Source organism: Antechinus flavipes, chromosome 4 (genome assembly GCF_016432865.1).
Source record: "Antechinus flavipes isolate AdamAnt ecotype Samford, QLD, Australia chromosome 4, AdamAnt_v2, whole genome shotgun sequence".
Classification (NCBI taxonomy): Eukaryota; Metazoa; Chordata; class Mammalia; order Dasyuromorphia; family Dasyuridae; genus Antechinus; species Antechinus flavipes.
Window position 1 is genome coordinate 483,938,949 of NC_067401.1, and position 18,646 is coordinate 483,957,594.

The 18,646-nt window shown below is 47.2% G+C and overlaps 1 protein-coding gene across 1 annotated transcript; it reads left to right on the forward strand.

Moving 5' to 3' along the window:
• Nucleotides 1-9,564: 9,564 nt before the first annotated feature.
• Nucleotides 9,565-16,917, forward strand: BARHL2 (BarH like homeobox 2). The gene is made up of 3 exons (XM_051995355.1): nt 9,565-10,696; nt 12,880-13,105; nt 15,749-16,917. Exons 1-3 carry the CDS (start codon nt 10,051-10,053, stop codon nt 16,059-16,061), a joined length of 1,185 nt encoding a protein of 394 aa, XP_051851315.1. The 5' UTR covers nt 9,565-10,050; the 3' UTR covers nt 16,062-16,917.
• The last annotated feature ends 1,729 nt before the right edge of the window (nt 16,918-18,646 follow it).

Consider the following 18,646-nt stretch of genomic DNA (forward strand, 5'->3'; position numbering starts at 1 on the left):
AAAAGCTCGGATTGTTTTCTGTTGGGGGAGGCGGAGACGGAGGCGGAAAGTTAACTTTGTTGTCTCTCGTTCTTTCCTCGAGGACCCTGAAATCCCGATCTCTCGGCTCACCCAAAGAACGGGTCCAGGCCCGCCACCCCGGGCTAGGCGTGGGAAGGAAGTCACTGAAGGTGATGTACCCGAGTGGGGCGGTTTTCAGCACGAGCTCGTGGCAGAGCCCCCATTGGTTGAACCGCTTTTAAGCTCTGGCCGACTAGCCTACGTCTGATGCTCCCCAGAGTAACCCGGTGCAGGTTCGGGGAGACCAGGATCTCGGTCTCCCCGAAGGAAAGTGTGAGTTTGTCCCTGCCCGTGACCCCGGCCCTGGTCTCACTATCACTTCCTCAATCCCGAGCCGGCCCGGGCCCCTTGGTCGTTTTTGTTCCCACTGTCCGCTCCGCAGAAGGGTCCCCAGCCCTCGCAGTGACTCTGCGGCACCATATATTTTCCTCTGGATTAGTGGCAGAGTCTGTTGGCTCCATGTAAATGTCACGCAGCAGCTTTTAATAAAGGGATGTTCAGATTGTTAGATTCTGCTGGGCTGGGCCCCCTCCTTCCCAACTCCTCTTCCCATCCCCTTCTGCTCCCCCCCCCAACATACAAACACATCACACACATGCGTGGGACAGATTCACTATGGCCTCAGCTGTGTGTGATCTCAGCTCCAGGAGTGTAGGGAAAGGGCCTGTAAGAGCAATAAGGCCCGCCAGCCAGAACCTAGCGGAGAGATAACTGCGACCGGGGCCTTGTCCATGAGCCAGGCTGTAGATTGCTCACGGGCGCTTTCCGCAATGTCCCATACTGCTTATTATGTGGCGATGATCTATATTACCTTCTATCCATTTGGAAGGGGGCATGAGTGTTAAATTGTAAGACTAGATTTGGTCCGGAAACCTGCTCTTTAACTGTATTCCAAGACCCCTTCACAACTCGACTCCACCTTCAGAAAAACTAAACCGCTTAAACAAATACACACACACACACTATCTGCTAAGTTGAAAGCTTCGAAGGAGCTTCAGACTTGCGCAGCCAGAGAAAGCTGCAGGGTTCGAAGGAAGGCTGGCGGAGCCCAGATTCTCAGCAGAGGGTCTTATCGATCTCAACCAAAGGCCTGCCTTTGACCGAGAAATCGAGGAAAGGGAGAAAAGGGCGGGCAAGGGAAAGAACGGGCTGTTCTGGGGACTGAATCTCACCTGCCCATAGCTCTTGCTTCCCCTCGGTTCAGGCGGCACACAACTTTTTCCAGAGACAAATGTTAGTGCAAGCAGTTATACACCATTTGGGAGACACTAATGTTTTAACGTGGACTAATTAGTTCCTCTGAATAGGTAAATATTATTATAATAAATAATGATGATATGAGGAAAAAACATATATGTTTTTTGCTTTTAAACTTTTCAGATGGGAACAGTGCTTGCTGTCTTTGCTTATGGGCTAATATTGGCAGAGGGCAGAGATAGACTCCCCCTAAGAGGCATAGGTACACACACACAGAACTGCAAATCTACAGACAGATATACAAGAGAGCAGTCAGAAACAGATTAAATACAAGTCCATTTGTCATGTGATTACATGCATGTAAATTCGTAGGAAAGGCACTTTATATCAACTTCAGACACACAATCTCCATTTCTGATGCATGCTGATGCCCCTGACCACTCCATAATCTCCTTTTTCTGAAAGACATTAAATGCTAAGACCTATAATATTCTTCAGGGCTTATTCTATTATTCACCATTGACTGTATACAATACTTATCGTATTACACCATCCTACACACACACACACACACACACACACACACACACAACACACACACACATTGTAACTAGAGCAAAAAGTGTAAAGCAGGTAGGCAGGCAGCTGAAGTTGCAAAAGGATCAGTTTAATTAGCATTTAAATTCACAGTCCCTTCTTATTGCCAAATGTTTCTCCCTTAGGAATGTGGTGGAACGCTGACTTTTAACAATTAAGAAAATCAAATACTTCTAAAAATAGAAACAAGAAATCTTAGTTCTCTCTTGGAGCTTTGAAGGGAGAGAAGGTCCATTATGTGGGTCAGCCCATTGTGTGGAAGGACAAATTCAGAGGATAAGGATTCAGGCTGTACATTCAACTGTGGCAGTCTAGGAAATGGCCACCCTTTGGTGGCCCACCTGCCATTTTTCTGTGTACTAAGCTGAAACTCTTGGTTTCCAAGAGAGGCAGCCTCCATCACTCCTTGGCTAATTGGGCTGAAAGGTAACAGACTTTGTTTAATACTCAAAGAGGAATCTCTTAGTCACTAGGTCTACAGCGTAGAGGGGATAAAGAGATCAGAAGAGGCCAGAGCCTGAATGACTAAAATGAAAGTAAAATTGTGAAATTAGCAAAGGATGAATAAAAATGAAGAAAGATGACTAAGTCCCTATATTGTTTCCTGGTCACCTTCATATGCCACAAATCAGATGAGTGGTATCCAACTACCCTTCTTCTTCCATGAAATTTGGGGATACAGTCAGTCTTCCAGTGGATTAGAAGGGAATATGTACCCAGAACTTGTCTAGAAGATAATAAATAGCTAACATGCATATAAGCTTTCTCCAGGTCAAACAACCATTATCATATCCATTTTCTAAATGGGGAAAGGAAAAACTAAGGGATTAAAATACTTGCTCAAGGTCACAGGGTGGAACTAATAAGTGATTAGACTGGAACTTGAAGTCAGATCTTCTGTTTACTAGACTAGACCTCAAACCTCCATCCCACCTCAGCCCACCTACAACTCCTCACACTCCAGCAATGAGCTGAATCTTCATCTTCCTTACAACCTTCATGTAATCCTGGGGCCCTTCATTCTGTGTTTTTCTTTTAATATGGCTTCAGGGAATAGGCTTCTCAGTAACTTCAGTAAAGCAGCAAGTTAACATCCCCAAATGAAGCATTTGTCACTTTCCAAATGTGCCCTAACTTTCCTCTGTCCTCACTTTCCCATTCTTCCCTCTCCCCAATCCCAAATTGATTCTGGAGTCCTGTGGTCTGGCTGTCCCCTGGTTGCCATGAAATCTCCTTCAGACCAGATAGCAGCTGAATCAACCAGTAAGTAGCTTAGGAGTTATTTCTCAGCAATGCCCACTTAACGGTTAGAGGAGGCAGAGGAGCCTAAATCCCAGTGCCAGGCAATAAACCGGATGCCAGCCTCTTCTCACTGGGGACCATGCTACGCTTGGCTCCCAAAGCAGGAACTCCGGACTGGTAGCTTTCAATTTGTTCCAGTGAGGGCTCTAACTTAATAAGGCGATTGATTAGCGCTCAAAGTGCTGGTTTAATTAGCCGCCTGTTAATTAACATGGCAAATGAATTTCCCCTTCCCTGATTGGCACCTTCCTTCATCGCTTTGAGGGCTGTTTCTCTTCTCTCCCTTTTCTCCCAACCTCATAGGTTATAGACCAAATGAATCGATTCATTCCTAGAAGCCGGGACATGGAAAGTACTGAGAACCGGCTCTCTCTAACTGCTCCTTGGGGTAGGAGGAACTTGTCTGTGGGACAAGCAACATCTAACTCAACAGCATCTTCTTTGTCCCTCTTTCTCTTTCTCTTTCTCTTTCTCTTTCTCTTTCTCTTTCTCTTTCTCTTTCTCTACCCGCTCCCCGGAAAAGGGTTTTCTCAATGATTTACTTTCCCTGTCCCAGAGAAACAATTCTGGGCATACTCCCAGGGGATGTGAGATTGGGTGTTTGAAGACTTGGAGAGATCAGCGAGGATGTGATAGCTGGTCAAGGGGGTGTCCTGACAAGGTCAGAGAGACTGACACGGAGTGGTGAAGAGCGGTGGTGAGGGGAGCAATATAAGGGGTGGGGTTGGGCCAGTTCATCCCTTGAAGTACTCTCACAAACCTCTGATTCCTTGTACTGGCTGAGAAATCTCGGCTCTTCTGTAGAAGCTGGGGAGAAAGACCCTGGGGGCGTGGGACCCAGGTGGCTGTAAATTCACCAGAGGCTAGACCTAATCCCAAAGCCTAGGGATAAGCGCCTGTGGGGAGGAGTGGTTGGCTCTCTCTCCCACTTAAGGCATCTTCCCCTCCCCTTGCTCCTCCTCCCACCCCCTCCCCGCCATCACCACCCTCCCAGTTCTACATCCAAGTCTTTGCCTGGGACAGGCGAAAGAATAATCGTGCTCAATCCCTCTCCCCATACCCCCAGAAGCGCGTTTAAATCCAGGGATAGGGTGGAAGTTGGCCGGTTGTAGTTTTGGATGAGTATCTCTAGATTCTTTACACCCCAATTTCTGCCTTAACCACAACATAAATACAACTGCCAGAAATGAGCTTCTAGGAGTGCGCGTGTGACTCACTGAGTTAGACATGACTCCATTCTGAGGCCAGACAAACATGCAAGCCAACAGCCAAGCGCGCTTCAGGAAGTGGGCTGGAAGCCTTGGACGCTTCGCTTTTGGATGGAAGCGTTTAAAATCTTTCCAAAGATTGTGATGTCACCACAATATATTCCCAGATTCTCAATTCCCAGAAGCATAATTAGGACCTGCTAGAAATAAACAGTGGGAAAGTCAGCAGAAGAAAGACAACTGTTTCTGTCTGTGTTCCCTGAAGATGAAGTCTACGAGCATTCTGGCCTGCTCTCTCTCTCTCTGTCTCTGTCTGTGTCTCTGTCTGTCTCTCTCTGTTTCTGTCTGTCTCTGTCTCTCTCTCTGTCTCTGTTTCTTTAATGAATTGTGAATTCTCCCCTTTCAGGAGGATGCCATTTCCTTTGGTAATGGGGAATATATTTACTGATTAGAACAATTAAAACTCAGCTGAGATCTTCCCGGTGGTTTCCCGTTCTGCGACGATCGCCTTATCCGTACCATCACCGTTTTATTCCTACCATCAACCTCCGAGAGAAGGCTAGACAGCCAAGAAATTACTGGTACACCTTACCATTTACTGTTTTAAAAAATAGACAATAGCGCGGCCTCCTGTCTGTGACCCCTGCCGCCGCCCAGCGGAGACAGGAGACGTTGCACCCGATTCCCATACATAGCTTTGTCAACAACTACACACTGATAAAACCTTCGAATTAAATATGTATAGGGATAAACACCAGTTCCAAGCCCCATCATAGAGACAGATGGGCACCCTTCACAGTTCAATTCACGTTTAAAAGCACGATGCTCAAGCCTATGAGCAAAATCCCCAAACCCAGCTGTAGATGAAGGAGGTTACCTAGTGTGTTTGTTAAAATCAGAGGTGCGTTGAAGAAACAAAGAATGGTGCAGAGGATGGAGTTGCCAGAGTAAATTTCTAAAGTAAGGAGATGGAAGGCTGAATGGATTCCAAGGTATTCCGGGATGTCGAGAGCCTCAGAGCTTCCCAAGGGGAAAAAAAAGTCCCTCTTTTTTAACCAGATTGTTGAAATAATTCATCTATATTGTGAATTCAAAGCTTCCAGAAAAGTCTCAGAGAAGACAAATTTGTGACAAACTGTCGGGAAGAAGGAGATCAAAATTTCAGACATTTAAAGTGAGGTGATTCGCTGGATAGATACAGTCCAGTCAGAAAAATCGCCTCATTTTCCTCAATTTGCCTACAGTGTGGAAATCTGGAGAGTTTTGCTCTTTTCTCTTTTTAAATATATATTTTTAAAGAAACCAGAAGATAAGTATATATATGTACTATGTTGGAAATCATAGCATATATGAAAGACGACATTCTACGATAAAGTAAGAGGAAACCGTGCGAGATTGAAAGAAGTTAGTCCAAAGTAAGAAAACTTTCTGAATTTTTCTTAATAGCCGCTTTGCCCCATGATTTGATGCTCTGATCTTCTTTTCTTCTTCGGCCGCCTCCCCACACACTCGCCCTGTCGTGGCCAGGAAGACTATGTACAGAAATCAGGCTAGTGTTTCCCTCTCGTTCTAGCTGCTCGAGAAAAAGGTGGATTTCTTTAAAATGGACTTTAAAAGGCTCGCTCTATTTTCTTAACCTTTTCCTTAAGAAAATATTGTCCTAAGGCCTTATACCTTCTGCTAGGTGAAACTACTAGGTTGAGATTGAACTGAAAGCCTTCATAAAAAACATTCCCCCCTCCCAATCCTTCCTTTTCCCCAATCTCCCTCATTCTCTCTTTTTAATAGACTTCCTTATCCGTGGGATCAAATTTCCGTTTCCTCTGCCAATGTTGTGAAATATTACAAGTCAAAACCTTTCTAACCACACAACACAAGCTGTGCCATGGGCGGTGTTCGCTGCTCAGTCATTTCAGGCGTCTGAACAAAACAAAAACAAGTTTAAATGAATTATTTATAAAGGATAGAGAATAATTGATTTGTGCTGTGCCATCAGTCCCCGATTTTTAATTTATGGAATTCTTCCGCTTCCCTCAATCCCCAACTTGCTACAAAAGGGGTCCGCCTCTATTTGGAACTTGGGTATACTGTGAGTAAAAACACGTTCTCGGAATGCTGACGGATGATGTCAGAAGAACAAGAGTCCGAATCGATCCTTGGAAGGAAAAAAAAAAAAGAAAAGGTTAAGATTCCACCAATGACCTTGTGCAACCTCACCGTTCCCCTCCCGGTGGCAGATTTTCTTCAATTTAATATGAGTATGGATGAAGAAGTAAAGTGAGTCTTCGGGAACCCTCCCTACAAAGTCCCCGATTACCCCCTTCCATACCCCTGCCTGCCTGCCTGCCGACTTAGCACGAATTTCCGGATGGAATAATGAGACTTTAGGGGGAAAATACCCACCTTTCCTTCCAGGGCGCTTTAAGGGAGAATGCGAGCAGACCCTAGGTTTCTGATGTGCTGCTGAGAGAAGCAGAGGGCCGCAGTTAGCAACAGACTGGGTGAGCCGGAAGATGGATTTTCCTCCTTTCTGTCACCACTTCAAAGACTCAGGTCCCCTTAAACACCTGCCTCCCCAAAGGATTTTCCTGGACCTGAAGTCAAAATCTCTTTTGCTTCCCTTTCAGTATGTGATAAACTAGAACCTTCCTCCGGTCCAACCCGATTTTTTAGCCTTGAAAATATCCTTCCTTTACCACTATTGAGGAACATGTATCTCGACCTCCAAATTCTCCTTCCATTAGAACCTCCTAAATATCTAATAATGAGTTTTTTTCCCAGTTTTTATAACCTCTTACCTATCCTTCCTATCTGTACCCCCTTTCTCCAGAGAGAACCCGAAGGTAATAATGATGATGCTAATAAATAACTGCTTGCCTTTCTATACAATCTCCAAGCTGCACTGCTTGCCAGTGTGTCAATTGTCAATTACAGTACTTTTCTTGGAGAAGATAGGAGGGTGCTTCCCTCCCTCCTCTCCAAGTGTATAATGGGCGGATACAGAACAGGCGGAGTGTCTATCCGGACCATTTCATTTTTGAGTTAATCGATCTTAAAACATACAGGTACCCAGGTCAGCTACTCGGCCATCTTCAAAGCCACCCTCTGGGAATTGACTCTGTCAACAACCAGTCCCCGAGCTTCAACCCATCCCTTCAAACACTTTAATTGTCATTTTATTAGTGGAGACATATATTCTGCACCTCACCACAGAAACGATGCCAGGAACACGGTTTACCTTAGACTCATAGGGTCCTTAAAATGGTAATTCGGAGTAAAATGTAACTCAAAGAACTTTGAATCATTCATTAGCACCTTATAATTACTCTGCTAATTAGGTTGACACGGTACTTAATCAGGAGTAATACGCCGTCTTGTCAGTGGCACTTCCCATTACTCTGACATTCAACAAGAGACAGGTTGGAGCCGTCCTGAAAAAATTAATACAAGTTGATACCCTCCAAAGAACTAGTAGAATAATTTCCCGAATCCCAAGCGGATCAACTGTAACTATTCCAATTGCGACCGAGCGGCCAGCCCCGGAGAAGCCTGAGAGAGAACGAGAAGAAAGGGAGCAGGAGGGTGGTGGTGATGGAGTTGGGAGCTAAAGGTGGGGGGTGGGCTGGTGAAGAAGGCGGGTAAAGAGTATGTTCCCGAGTTTCGAAAAGCGTGAGGAAGAAGAGGTAGCAAAACCCAGGCAACCCTAACTGAGTCTGTTAGCCGCTCGCCCCACGGTTAGTTATTCCTCACTTGGGAGAAGCCTTGTGAATCCAGTTCTCTTGCTATTTTGCTTTGACCGGAGACCAGTCCAGTCAGACTTTCTGGCTTGAGCTCCTGGGTTCCTGACCTGATCTAATCCGTGCCTTTTCACTTCCACTTCTCCCGGGGAGGCATCTTTCGAAACTCTATTCTGTCTTCTCGACATCCCTGCAAAACACCCATCAACCCACCTTGGCTTGGTGGGAGACGTGGCTCGTTAAAGGCTTAACCAGATCCCAGAACCGCACTGGCTCTCCCAGCAGAAGGCACAAAGGGCCGGACGCTCTGAAGTTACACATTTCCAAATTTATTTCCTTCGACTCGCCCCCCTTTTCTGCTCTAAGCTCCTTTATTACTATGGCAGGAGTAGACTTTAAGAAGACATTTTCAAAGGCTTTGTAAGAATTTATATGCAATTATGTCCCCTTCCCTTCCCCCTCCAATCTTTCCCTGTAAGAAAAATAAATGATCACTAACTCCTTCCTTTCTTCCGTCCTTCCTTCCTTCTCTCCTTCCTTTTCTTCCCTTCTTCTTACCTTTTCTCCTTCCTTCCTTCCTTCCTCCCTCCCTCCCTCCCTTCCTTCCTTTTCCTTCCTTCCTTCCTTCCTTCCTTCCTTCCTTCCTTCCTTCCTTCCTTCCTTCCTTCCTTCCTTTCTTTCTTTCTTTCTTTCTTTCTTTCTTTCTTCCTTCCTTCCTTCTTCCTTCCTTCCTTCCTTCCTTCCTTCCTTCCTTCCTTTCTTTCTTTCTTTCTTTCTTTCCTTTCTTTCTTTCTTTCTTTCCTTCCTTCCTTTTCTTCTCTCCTCCCCCTCCCCCCCTTCTCTGTTCTTTTCTTCCCACGTTATTGTTATGATAGGGATTACTGTTAGAATAGGTGTTTGGTTCTAGGGTTGCAGGAAAGAAGGGTCCTGGGGATTCTAAAAAGAGCAGCCAGGACTGTATCTTCGGAACTGACAAGGTCCGCTAGCCGAGCTGCCATTGGCTCTTGGCACGTTGGCGTCTGTCTCTTCTGCCTGAGCCACCAATGGGGGCTGCGGGACGGCCGCGATGTCGCAATAAAGGGGGTGAGAATAAAACACGGAGGGGGGAAAGCGGCGGCAATGGCCGTGACGTCACGGGAGAGAGTCATTGGAGCCCAAGAGGAGCCGGATTACAAGGGAAGGAGCCAGGCAGTGGCCAGAGTCCGCCCCGCGCTGCGCCTCCTCCTCCTCCTCCTCTTCCTCCTCCTCTTCCTCCTCCTCCTCCTCTTCCTCCTCTTCCTCCTCCTCCTGCTGCAGCTGCTGAAGCACAACTTTCCCAGAAAGTTCAATAACTCGGCACCAGAGCGGCGGAGCCCCGCGGCCGGGCCACCTCGCGCCTCCTTGCAGCCGTGGAGCTCAGCTGGCTGCCCCTTCCTACCGCTGCCGCAGCCCCACCTTGCGCTGCCCGCCTCCGCCGCCTCCGCCGCCGCCTCCACCCAGTGCCCTGCAGCAGCCCCGGGCAGCGGCGACGGCGGCGGCGGCGGCGGCGGCAGCTAGGTCCTCTGGCCTCGACACACCCGCCGTGGCTCTCACTGAACCACACGGCCAACGCCACGTGCGCGAGTAGTGTTGAAATCGCGTCTCCGCTTCCTCTGAATCATTTTTTGTAACTTTCCTTCGCTCCTTTTTTTTTTTTTTTTCCTATCCTCTTAAAAAAAAAAAAAAAAAGTTGTGTCCAAAAGCTTCCACTGATCGTCCACTCCCCACCCCCACCCCACCCACAACTCCAGTTTCCCTTCCCTTTCCTTCCTCCCAGACTTTTTCTTTTTCTTAAAAGGCACGGGTAATTGTGCATTTTATCAGACCATCGTTATTATCGTTAAAGTCCTCGCTTTATTGCTCTGACCCGGGGCGGCCGTTGCCCCCTCTTCGAGCGTCGCCCGGCGGATGGAGACGAGCCCCATGTAGAAATGACAGCCATGGAAGGGGCGAGCGGGTCTAGTTTTGGAATAGACACGATTCTGTCCAGCGCCAACTCGGGCAGCCCGGGTGTGATGAACGGAGATTTTCGCCAGCACGTCGATGGCCGGAGCACGGATTTTCGGAGCCAGGCCACCCCGTCCCCCTGTTCCGAGATTGATACAGTAGGCACTGCGCCTTCGTCTCCCATCTCCGTCACCCTGGAGCACTCGGAACCCCACCTGGTCCAGGACGGCATCCAGCACCATCACCACCTCCATCACGGGCAGCCGCCGCCGCCGCCTCAACAGCCGCCGCCGCAGCCGACCCAAAGTTTGCAGCCTTCTCCTCCGCAGCCGCCGCCGCCGCCGCAGCCACCATCGCAGCCCCAGCAGCAGCCTCAGCCCCCGCAGCTGGGCTCGGCCGCTTCGGCCCCCAGGACTTCCACGTCTTCTTTTTTAATTAAAGACATTCTGGGCGACAGCAAACCGCTGGCCGCTTGTGCACCGTACAGCACCAGCGTCTCCTCTCCCCATCATACCCCGAAACAAGAGGGGAACGCAGCCAACGAGAGCTTCAGGCCAAAACTCGAGCAAGAAGACAGCAAGACCAAACTCGACAAGCGCGATGATGTTCAGAACGACGTCAAATGCCACGGTGAGTCCGAGTCTTCCGGGGCCCTCCCGCACGCGCCCAGGCTCCTTCTCCCCCGGTGTCTTTTGCTCTTCTGGCTCTTCCTCTTCTTTCTTCTCCCCCGGCTTTCTTCGAATCTTTTGCGATTGGGTTTGATCCCGCTGTTTGTTTGTTTGTTTTTTGTTTGTTTGTTTTTTTTTTGGCGTTCGCTGGAGTCGCCAAGTGTCACTTCCCAATGAGTTGGTGGTCTGAGCTTCCCTTCGGGGTTGTTCTTTTGGGTACCTGTCTAAAGTTTCATGCAGCGCTACATTTACAATCTCAACGTTGTCCTTCACTCCATCCCCTTTTCTCTTTTTATTCACTAAATTGAACCTTTCCTTCCTTCCTTCCTTCCTTCCTTCCTTCCTTCCTTCCTTCCTTCCTTCCTTCCTTCCTTCCTTCCTTCCTTCCTTCTTATTTTCCTTCTTTCTTTCCTTTCTTCTTTCCTTCCTTCCTCTCTTATGATTTTCTCCTTACATCTTCTTATCTCCCTCAAAAACAAAACAAAACAAAACAAAACAACAAACAACAAAAAACCAACAACAGCAACAACAACACTTTCAGGGGTACAGCTATAATTTTGTAGTTGAGATCTTGGAGGCAGAGGAGGGGGAGAGAGATTGTGCTTGTGTGTGGAGAAAATTAGACCTAACGTGTGTTGTGTCTGGGAGTGCGTTTGCAACCTGGTGTTTATTTTTTTAAATGCAAATGCCTTTCATTTTCTTCCATGTTTTCTAAACACCAATCATGGGGATTTAGCAGCACTTACTTAATATGAGAAATTTTCAACTTGATTTGGAAGGGGCAACTTTTGGGGGAGATTATGATTAAGATGACAAAGATGGTATTATTTTAAGAGATTGTTCTCTCCTTGAATCTCTTAAACACGAGCACACAAATACTTTGGTTTTGCTACTGTAAGTCAGCATCACGGAAATTTGTTTTTTATTACTTAAAAGCAACTGAGAGCTGACGTTAAAACTGAACTACAACTTTAACAACAATAACAATAAATACAACACTAACACCCACAACATCCGAGGGATGGATTTTGTGTATTCGTGAAAACAAAAGATCAATAAAAAATAAACCCTTTCTCTTTAAATGTTGAATAAAAACCAAAACAATCTCCTTCTCTCTCTCCGTGGGGTTTGCATGGGAAGACAGTTTCCACTGTTCTGGGAGAGGTTATATATTTTATTGGTGTTCTGATTATTATTTTAAAAATCTTTCCCGTCTTCGGAAAGGCTGAGCAGTAACTAACTGGGAGACTGGGATATGAGACATTCATTTTGCTATTTTAACATTAGCATAATAGTGCCCAAAACAGATGTACAGTCTGGTCTGGCGATTTTTTGTGCACCAACCTCCCCAGTGGGTCAATTAGAGAGATTATTGTTCTTCCTGCAGGGAAGATCAAGGAGCGCTGCAAAAACTGGTACAAACAGAGATGGATTGACATATCGATTTCCCAGCATTTCAGGAAAGGAAAAAAAAAAAAAACCCACAAAGTTGACAAATAGAATCCGGAAATCTTAGCGCTGTCACCTGGACGTGCTCAGCTATTGGGAGCTCTACTTGGTGTCCGGCTGACATATTATTTCTGAAACATTCTGAGATATGATGAGAGCAGTGGCTAAGTGTTGTTGTTGTTACTACTGTTATTATTATTGATACTACAACATCTCAAGTGCCTTGAAAAGGATGAGAAAAAACAACAAACAAACTTCACCAGCCATCCGCAAACAAAATGGCCAGGGCCCCTTTCTTCCTGAAATCCATTCATCCGTTGGGGGAAAAAAAATGCAAGAAACCGAAATTCAGAAAAAAGAAACCGTTATTCGATTATTACTTGAAGAGAAAGAGAAAATATCCCTCTTTCCTCCCCTTAGAACAATATTTTCCCATGTATATTTTCGAAAATGTGGGAATCTTTTCTCAGGAGTAGGCCCTCTCACCCAAAAAGTCATTACTTAGGTGGAAAAAAATTCTCTCTACGCTGTGGAAAAACTGGAGTCGGAGCCGATCCCAAGGGGTTGGGGTCATTGATGCTCAGCCCCCTGAGATCTGTCTGCGAGGGGTTCTTTGGGGCCGGGTGTGCGAAAGAAAAAGACTTCTATTTTCCCTCTTAGCTCTTAACTGTGGCTATGAATGGTTTTTCCTCGTAGGAACAAAGGAAGAAGGCGACCGGGAGATTACAAGTAGCCGGGAGAGTCCCCCAGTCAGGGCTAAGAAACCTCGGAAAGCGAGAACGGCCTTCTCAGATCACCAGCTTAATCAGCTGGAGCGGAGTTTCGAGCGGCAGAAGTATTTGAGTGTGCAGGATCGCATGGACCTCGCCGCCGCTCTCAACCTCACTGACACCCAGGTTAAGACCTGGTATCAGAACCGGAGGTAAGGAAGGCCCGACCCAGGAAAACCGAAGCGGGCAGAGGGGAGTAGCCTGGGGAAACCAGAGGGAATAGGAGTCGGCTTCTCTTGCGAAAGCCACTGACGTTCAGAAGCTTGTCATCTCCCTTTGACCTGGATCTCTCAGTTCCACAGGCCACCCCTCCCAGGCTGTGGGACAGGTGGGACCAATTCCTCACCTCCATTTTCTTCCCTTCTCTAGGCAAAGCCCCTCAGCAGCAGTAAAGGAGTGTGTGTGTGTGTGTGTGTGTGTGTGTGTGTGTGTGTGTGTGTTTTGAATGAGTACTTACAGAATAAAGGGAAGAAACGTCCCATTTTGGGTACAAAACACCCACCCAACTCCATTATGATAGTTAAGAACCTTGCTTGAATTGTTTAAAATGAAAAAGTTGATTCTTCTTGATTAAGGTTTACTTCCCCAAACAAAGAAATAGACTTAAGAGCATTCCCGGCTCCACTCCCCACAATCAAAGTATCTAAGGTTTCTGTAATGGTGAACCCTTTGAAGTGACAGTGTATATAGATCAGACGCGTGGATAAATATCTATGACACAGGTGTCTTTGTATAATTATATATACATCGTGTATCTCCATATCTATGAACACGGAGATGTGTATCTATTACACCTTGATACCTTTTTATTTTCTCTTAGCTCCCCCCCCCCTTCATCTCTGTGCTTCCTATATCAATGGCTTGTTCCCCCTTCCCCATGTGAAACTCCCTGTGTCAGAGGAGGGAAGAAGGAAGATTACAAAGAGCAAATTTATATCAATGGGCAGTAAAATCCCAAATGTTTTTGAGGGACAGGCTCCTCATCTCACTAGAAGTATACAGTCAAAGTAATCAGTCCATCCATATTCTCTCCGGCTCATGGGCAGAAAGAATTATTTCATAGGGCAAATGGCTAAGGGACCAGAGGCAGTGTTTACCCTCACTGTGTTGAAGTGACAAGCCGTCCAAGGACACCCAAAGCCCGGGCATGTTAATTGACTTAGAAAAAGCCAGTCTTGGTGATCATTATGCTGTCTCAAGTGTATGAGTGACTGTTCAGAAAAAGGTGGGGGAAACAAAGTCTCAATGTTATTATTGTTAACTGCAGTAGTGTTGCTCGTTAGATAGAGCTTGAAGCACAGACTGGGGTGTGGGCTGTGGATTTACATGAAGGGGAATTGGCTCTGTCTCCGTTTATATATCTCTATCTCTGCCTCTGTCTCTGTGTGTCTCCTGACTCCATCTGCATCTGCAGCTGTGTCTCTATCTTTACCTCTATCTCTGCCTTGATCTTGGTGAGTTATGTCTCTGGTTTGTATTCTAATCATCTAGAAAGTGAGACAGGGGAACTGCGTCCAGTTGTTATCTTTGCCATAATTTTCTGTCTCATTACATACGGTTTCAGCCACCCTAATTCTGTCGGAAAACATTAGTGTCATTTGGAGCCAATCTAAACAGGCGCCATGTTTATTAATTTGGCTGGAATTGCTGAGTATGGGTCTACCAGCTCTGCATTCACAAGGCATTTGAATTAAAAAAAAAAAAAGACTTCTCTTCTCTTCTCTTCTCTTCTCTTCTCTTCTCTTCTCTTCTCTTCTCTTCTCTTCTCTTCTCTTCTCTTCTCTTCTCTTCTCTTCTCTTCTCTTCTCTTCTCTTCTCTTCTCTTCTCTTCTCTTCCCTTCTCTTCCCTTCTTATGGGGAATCCTCTGGGGGGTGGAAGGAAAAGAAGAGGTAGGGAAAGAATCTGATCACAGTTTTTAATTGTTATTTTCTTCCCGAGGGGGAAAATATGTCGAGGTGGGCTTTTCTGAATGGCCCAGAAGTGTTATGCCCTTGGGAACAGCCCCCCTCAAACGAATCCCCATTTTTGAAACCTCTCTGCCTTCCCCACGCTCCAGCCCTCTCCTGCTGCAGGGTCCTGCATGATGAGATGTAGCTGCGCAGCCTGGGGTGGGGTGGGGGGGCTGAGATGGGCTGAGAGATGAGGGAGGGTTTCGAGTCTTGGCGTCTCTTTGTTTGCAGTCCCCTCTGCTCTCTCAGCCAGGCTCTTGGAGTGAGGGAACTGGGAGCTGGGATAGGGTGTGGTGGTGGTAGTTCTGGTGTTGGTCTGACTTCAGCTGTCCTATTTAGGGGAAAGAGCTCAAGGACTTGGGTCCTTCAGATACGGAACGGAAGGGGTGAAAGGGGAGGCCGAGCAGCAGGATGGGTAGTCGTGCTTGAGTAGGACAAGGGTGCTAGCGTTAGCAGAAAAAAATCTTGATTTTACGGGATCCGGGATCCTCTTGTGGGATTGTGGAGTTTGGCTTTTGGCAAATTTCTGAGAGCAAACTAAAACAGGAACCGAGGCTATTATCAGAGAGGACAGAGAAAGAAAGAAAAACTTGAGAGACATCCCGATTTGAGTTTATTAAATAATCATGAGAATAAGAATAATAATAGCGCTGCTAAACTTCTCAAATCGAGTTGTTTGAAGATACGAACAAGATCTGGGAAAGGGTGGTTTTTAAGGACCCTTTCCGTCCTAACCCCGTCTTCCCCACCGCCCACCCCCCGGGAGGAAGAAGTGGGCAAGGCGAGGAGAGGGGCTTTGGCGCACACAGACACACGCATGTGTTTTTATGTTTGGTTTCTTGCAGGACGAAATGGAAAAGGCAGACCGCCGTGGGCCTTGAATTGCTGGCGGAGGCCGGGAATTACTCTGCTCTTCAGAGGATGTTTCCATCCCCTTACTTCTACCATCCGAGCCTGCTAGGCAGCATGGACAGCACCACGGCCGCGGCCGCCGCCGCCGCCATGTACAGCAGCATGTACCGGACTCCTCCCGCTCCCCACCCGCAGCTCCAGCGGCCCCTTGTGCCCCGCGTTCTGATCCACGGCCTAGGGCCGGGGGGCCAGCCGGCTCTCAACCCTTTGTCTAACCCGATCCCGGGGACCCCTCACCCCCGGTGAAGAACGACCCTGCTGTCCCTGTCCGCCTAGCTCCCCCGGACCCTTCCCTTGTCCTTTCCTGCCCTCCCCAGCGCCGGGCAACTACCTGCCTTTCGCAGCGGACACAAAGAGGCGGAGGAAGAAGAAGAGGAAGCTAACAAGTGGGTGTGGGGGTGGGGGTTGTAAAAAGTTGAGCAGGGTCAGGGCGTCTGCCGCCCCCCCTTCTCTCCCCATCCCCTCCTTCCCTCCCAGGCCGAAAGCTGGGGACGCTTCCCCTCAGAGCAATGGGACTTTTGGAACAAGATAACAAACCTGAACCCACGCAGGGTGTAACTTGTAAGTGGAAATAATGACTACAAAGGCAAAACTTCAAGTTCTTGGGGAAAAGGGGGGGTGGTATGGGGTGGTTTGGAGAACCACGGAGGCCTAGAGACAGAAAGAGGAGAAGGCTGAGACCCACAGAGAGAGAGGCGCGGTGGCAAAGGATCCCAGAGAACTTGGCGCCTGCCCCTAGAGAAAAGAAGAGGGTAAACTGAGAACTTTGCACTGTTTTCTCATGACCTTTTTTCTTTTGGAAAAGTGGCATGCTCCAAACTATTAAAGATGTACATTGGAAAGACTGAGTGATCAATGATATATCATATTTATTATATGTTGTCCAAAAAGATTCACTTATATACGTTAGTAAATACATGATTTCCCCCTTTCTTTCCATGTCTTTTGGGTTCCGTAAAAAAAAAATAAATGCTTAGATGAAAAAATATAGATTTTTTGTGATTGAAGATTTTAAAAAATAAAGTTTATCTTTTTTTTAAACAAGTGTTGAAATCCAAGGAAGCTAATTTTACTAAAGTGAGATTACTGACAATGAAAAAAAAAAACAAACAAACAAAAACCAAAACGAAACTTGGTTAACAGTCCTTTTTTCCCCGTCAGAATTTTAGGTTATTATAAAATCTGTAAATACTTGTGATTGATTTCTATAAAAAACAGGTTCTTTTCCCAACCTTTTCCTAGCCGTCATTTGAAGTGCCCTAGTACCTTTTTTAGGGGGTAGAGGGGTGGGTGGGAGTTTTAAGTTTGTTGTTGTTGTTGTTGTTTTGAAGGGATGTTTTGTTTTGTTTGAGATATTTGAGAGCAAACAACATCAGTGAGAGGGTGATTGGCCGGAGTCTAGTCTTCATTTCACTTTGCTTTGGGGGTAATGGTTCTCACTTTTGTTCTCTCTCCTTGGCTTGCTAAGGAAAGTCCGCATAGGCAATGCTCCCGTTTGGGCTGCTTGCGATATGTGTTCCTTGCAGGGAATTGTTGGCGGTTGCTAGTGTGTGTGTGTGTGTGTGTGTGTGTGTGGTGTGTGTGTGTGTGTCTGTGTGTGTGTGTGTGTGTGTGTGTTCGTTCGTCTTCCAACCCCCAGTCTCCCGTAGTTCCTTTTCTTCTCTGATTCTCTAAGGAGCCCAGGAAGGTGCCGAATGCTCTCTGGAGTGGGTGACTGTGGCGCGGGGAAGCTGGGATGCTCTCAGCCCGGGCCTAGCAGCTGTTCCCCAGCCTCAGACTGCTCCGAAGTAGCGAGTTGGACAGACTGCGAACAGGAGACCGCTCAGTGTGAGCAATTAGGGAAGGAAGCCAGCGACCTGGGGGAATGAGGGGAGAGGGGGAAGCTTCGAAAACAAAATTCTGGCTAAGGCTTCGATCCCTTGTTCTCCTTAGTGAGCGTCCTTCTATCCATCCATCCGTCTGTCCTCTTTGGAGTTGTTTGGTGGTGGGCGTGTGTGCAAAACCCTCATTTGAACGTAGCCGGGAGATTCAGCTGAATGAGATCTCAGTGTGGGGGACTTTCTTTGCCTCTGCCTTGGGCAGCTGCAGCCTCTTAGCTAGGCCAGACGTCAAGATCGAGTGGAAAGCTCGCCTAACCTCCTTAGGGCGCTGAAGTCAGTGTTGAGTTTGGCAGAGTGGCTGGCTGAATGGGAGAGCCGGGTGTTCGGGCCATGCTCCGGGCTCTCCTCGATGTAGGCCGCCAGTTCAGTGGCGGTCTGGGCTCCCCGCTGGATCAGTGACGAGTTCCGCAGAAGGGAGAGTTCAATGCCTTCTGCTTCACTGCCTCCGCCCCCCCCCCAGTCCAGTTTTCTACAATTCTGTAGCAATTCTGGAAAACACCCCACCCCCATCTCCTCACCCCTCGCCACTCTCTCCCTCTGTCCCGGATCTATAACGTTCTCTCTTCCCCGAGTGACAAAGATATGACAATTAGCTATGCAACAGCCATTGAGTCCTCCTGGTCAAAGTCCTCTGAGATTTGGCTCCTCAAGTGATGGTGAGGTTTTATTTTACTGATGGTGATGGTTGTGGTGGGGCGGCCGGGAGGCGGGGGTGGGGTGAGGAGGCCTGAGGATCTGCTGGGTGAAATCCGGGAGGAAATTGCCTCGGGATGCAAAGATTTGCCCTTGGCTAATTAGAGAATAGTTTACTGGTTTTTCTTTGCTCATCTCGGGCTTAAAAAAAAAAAAAAAAAACAAAAAAACAAATCAAACCAAACCACGGGCCTCGCCTAGATCTAATAAAAGGGGCGAGGGAACGCATAGCTTCCTAACTCTTCCGTCTTCTGGTTC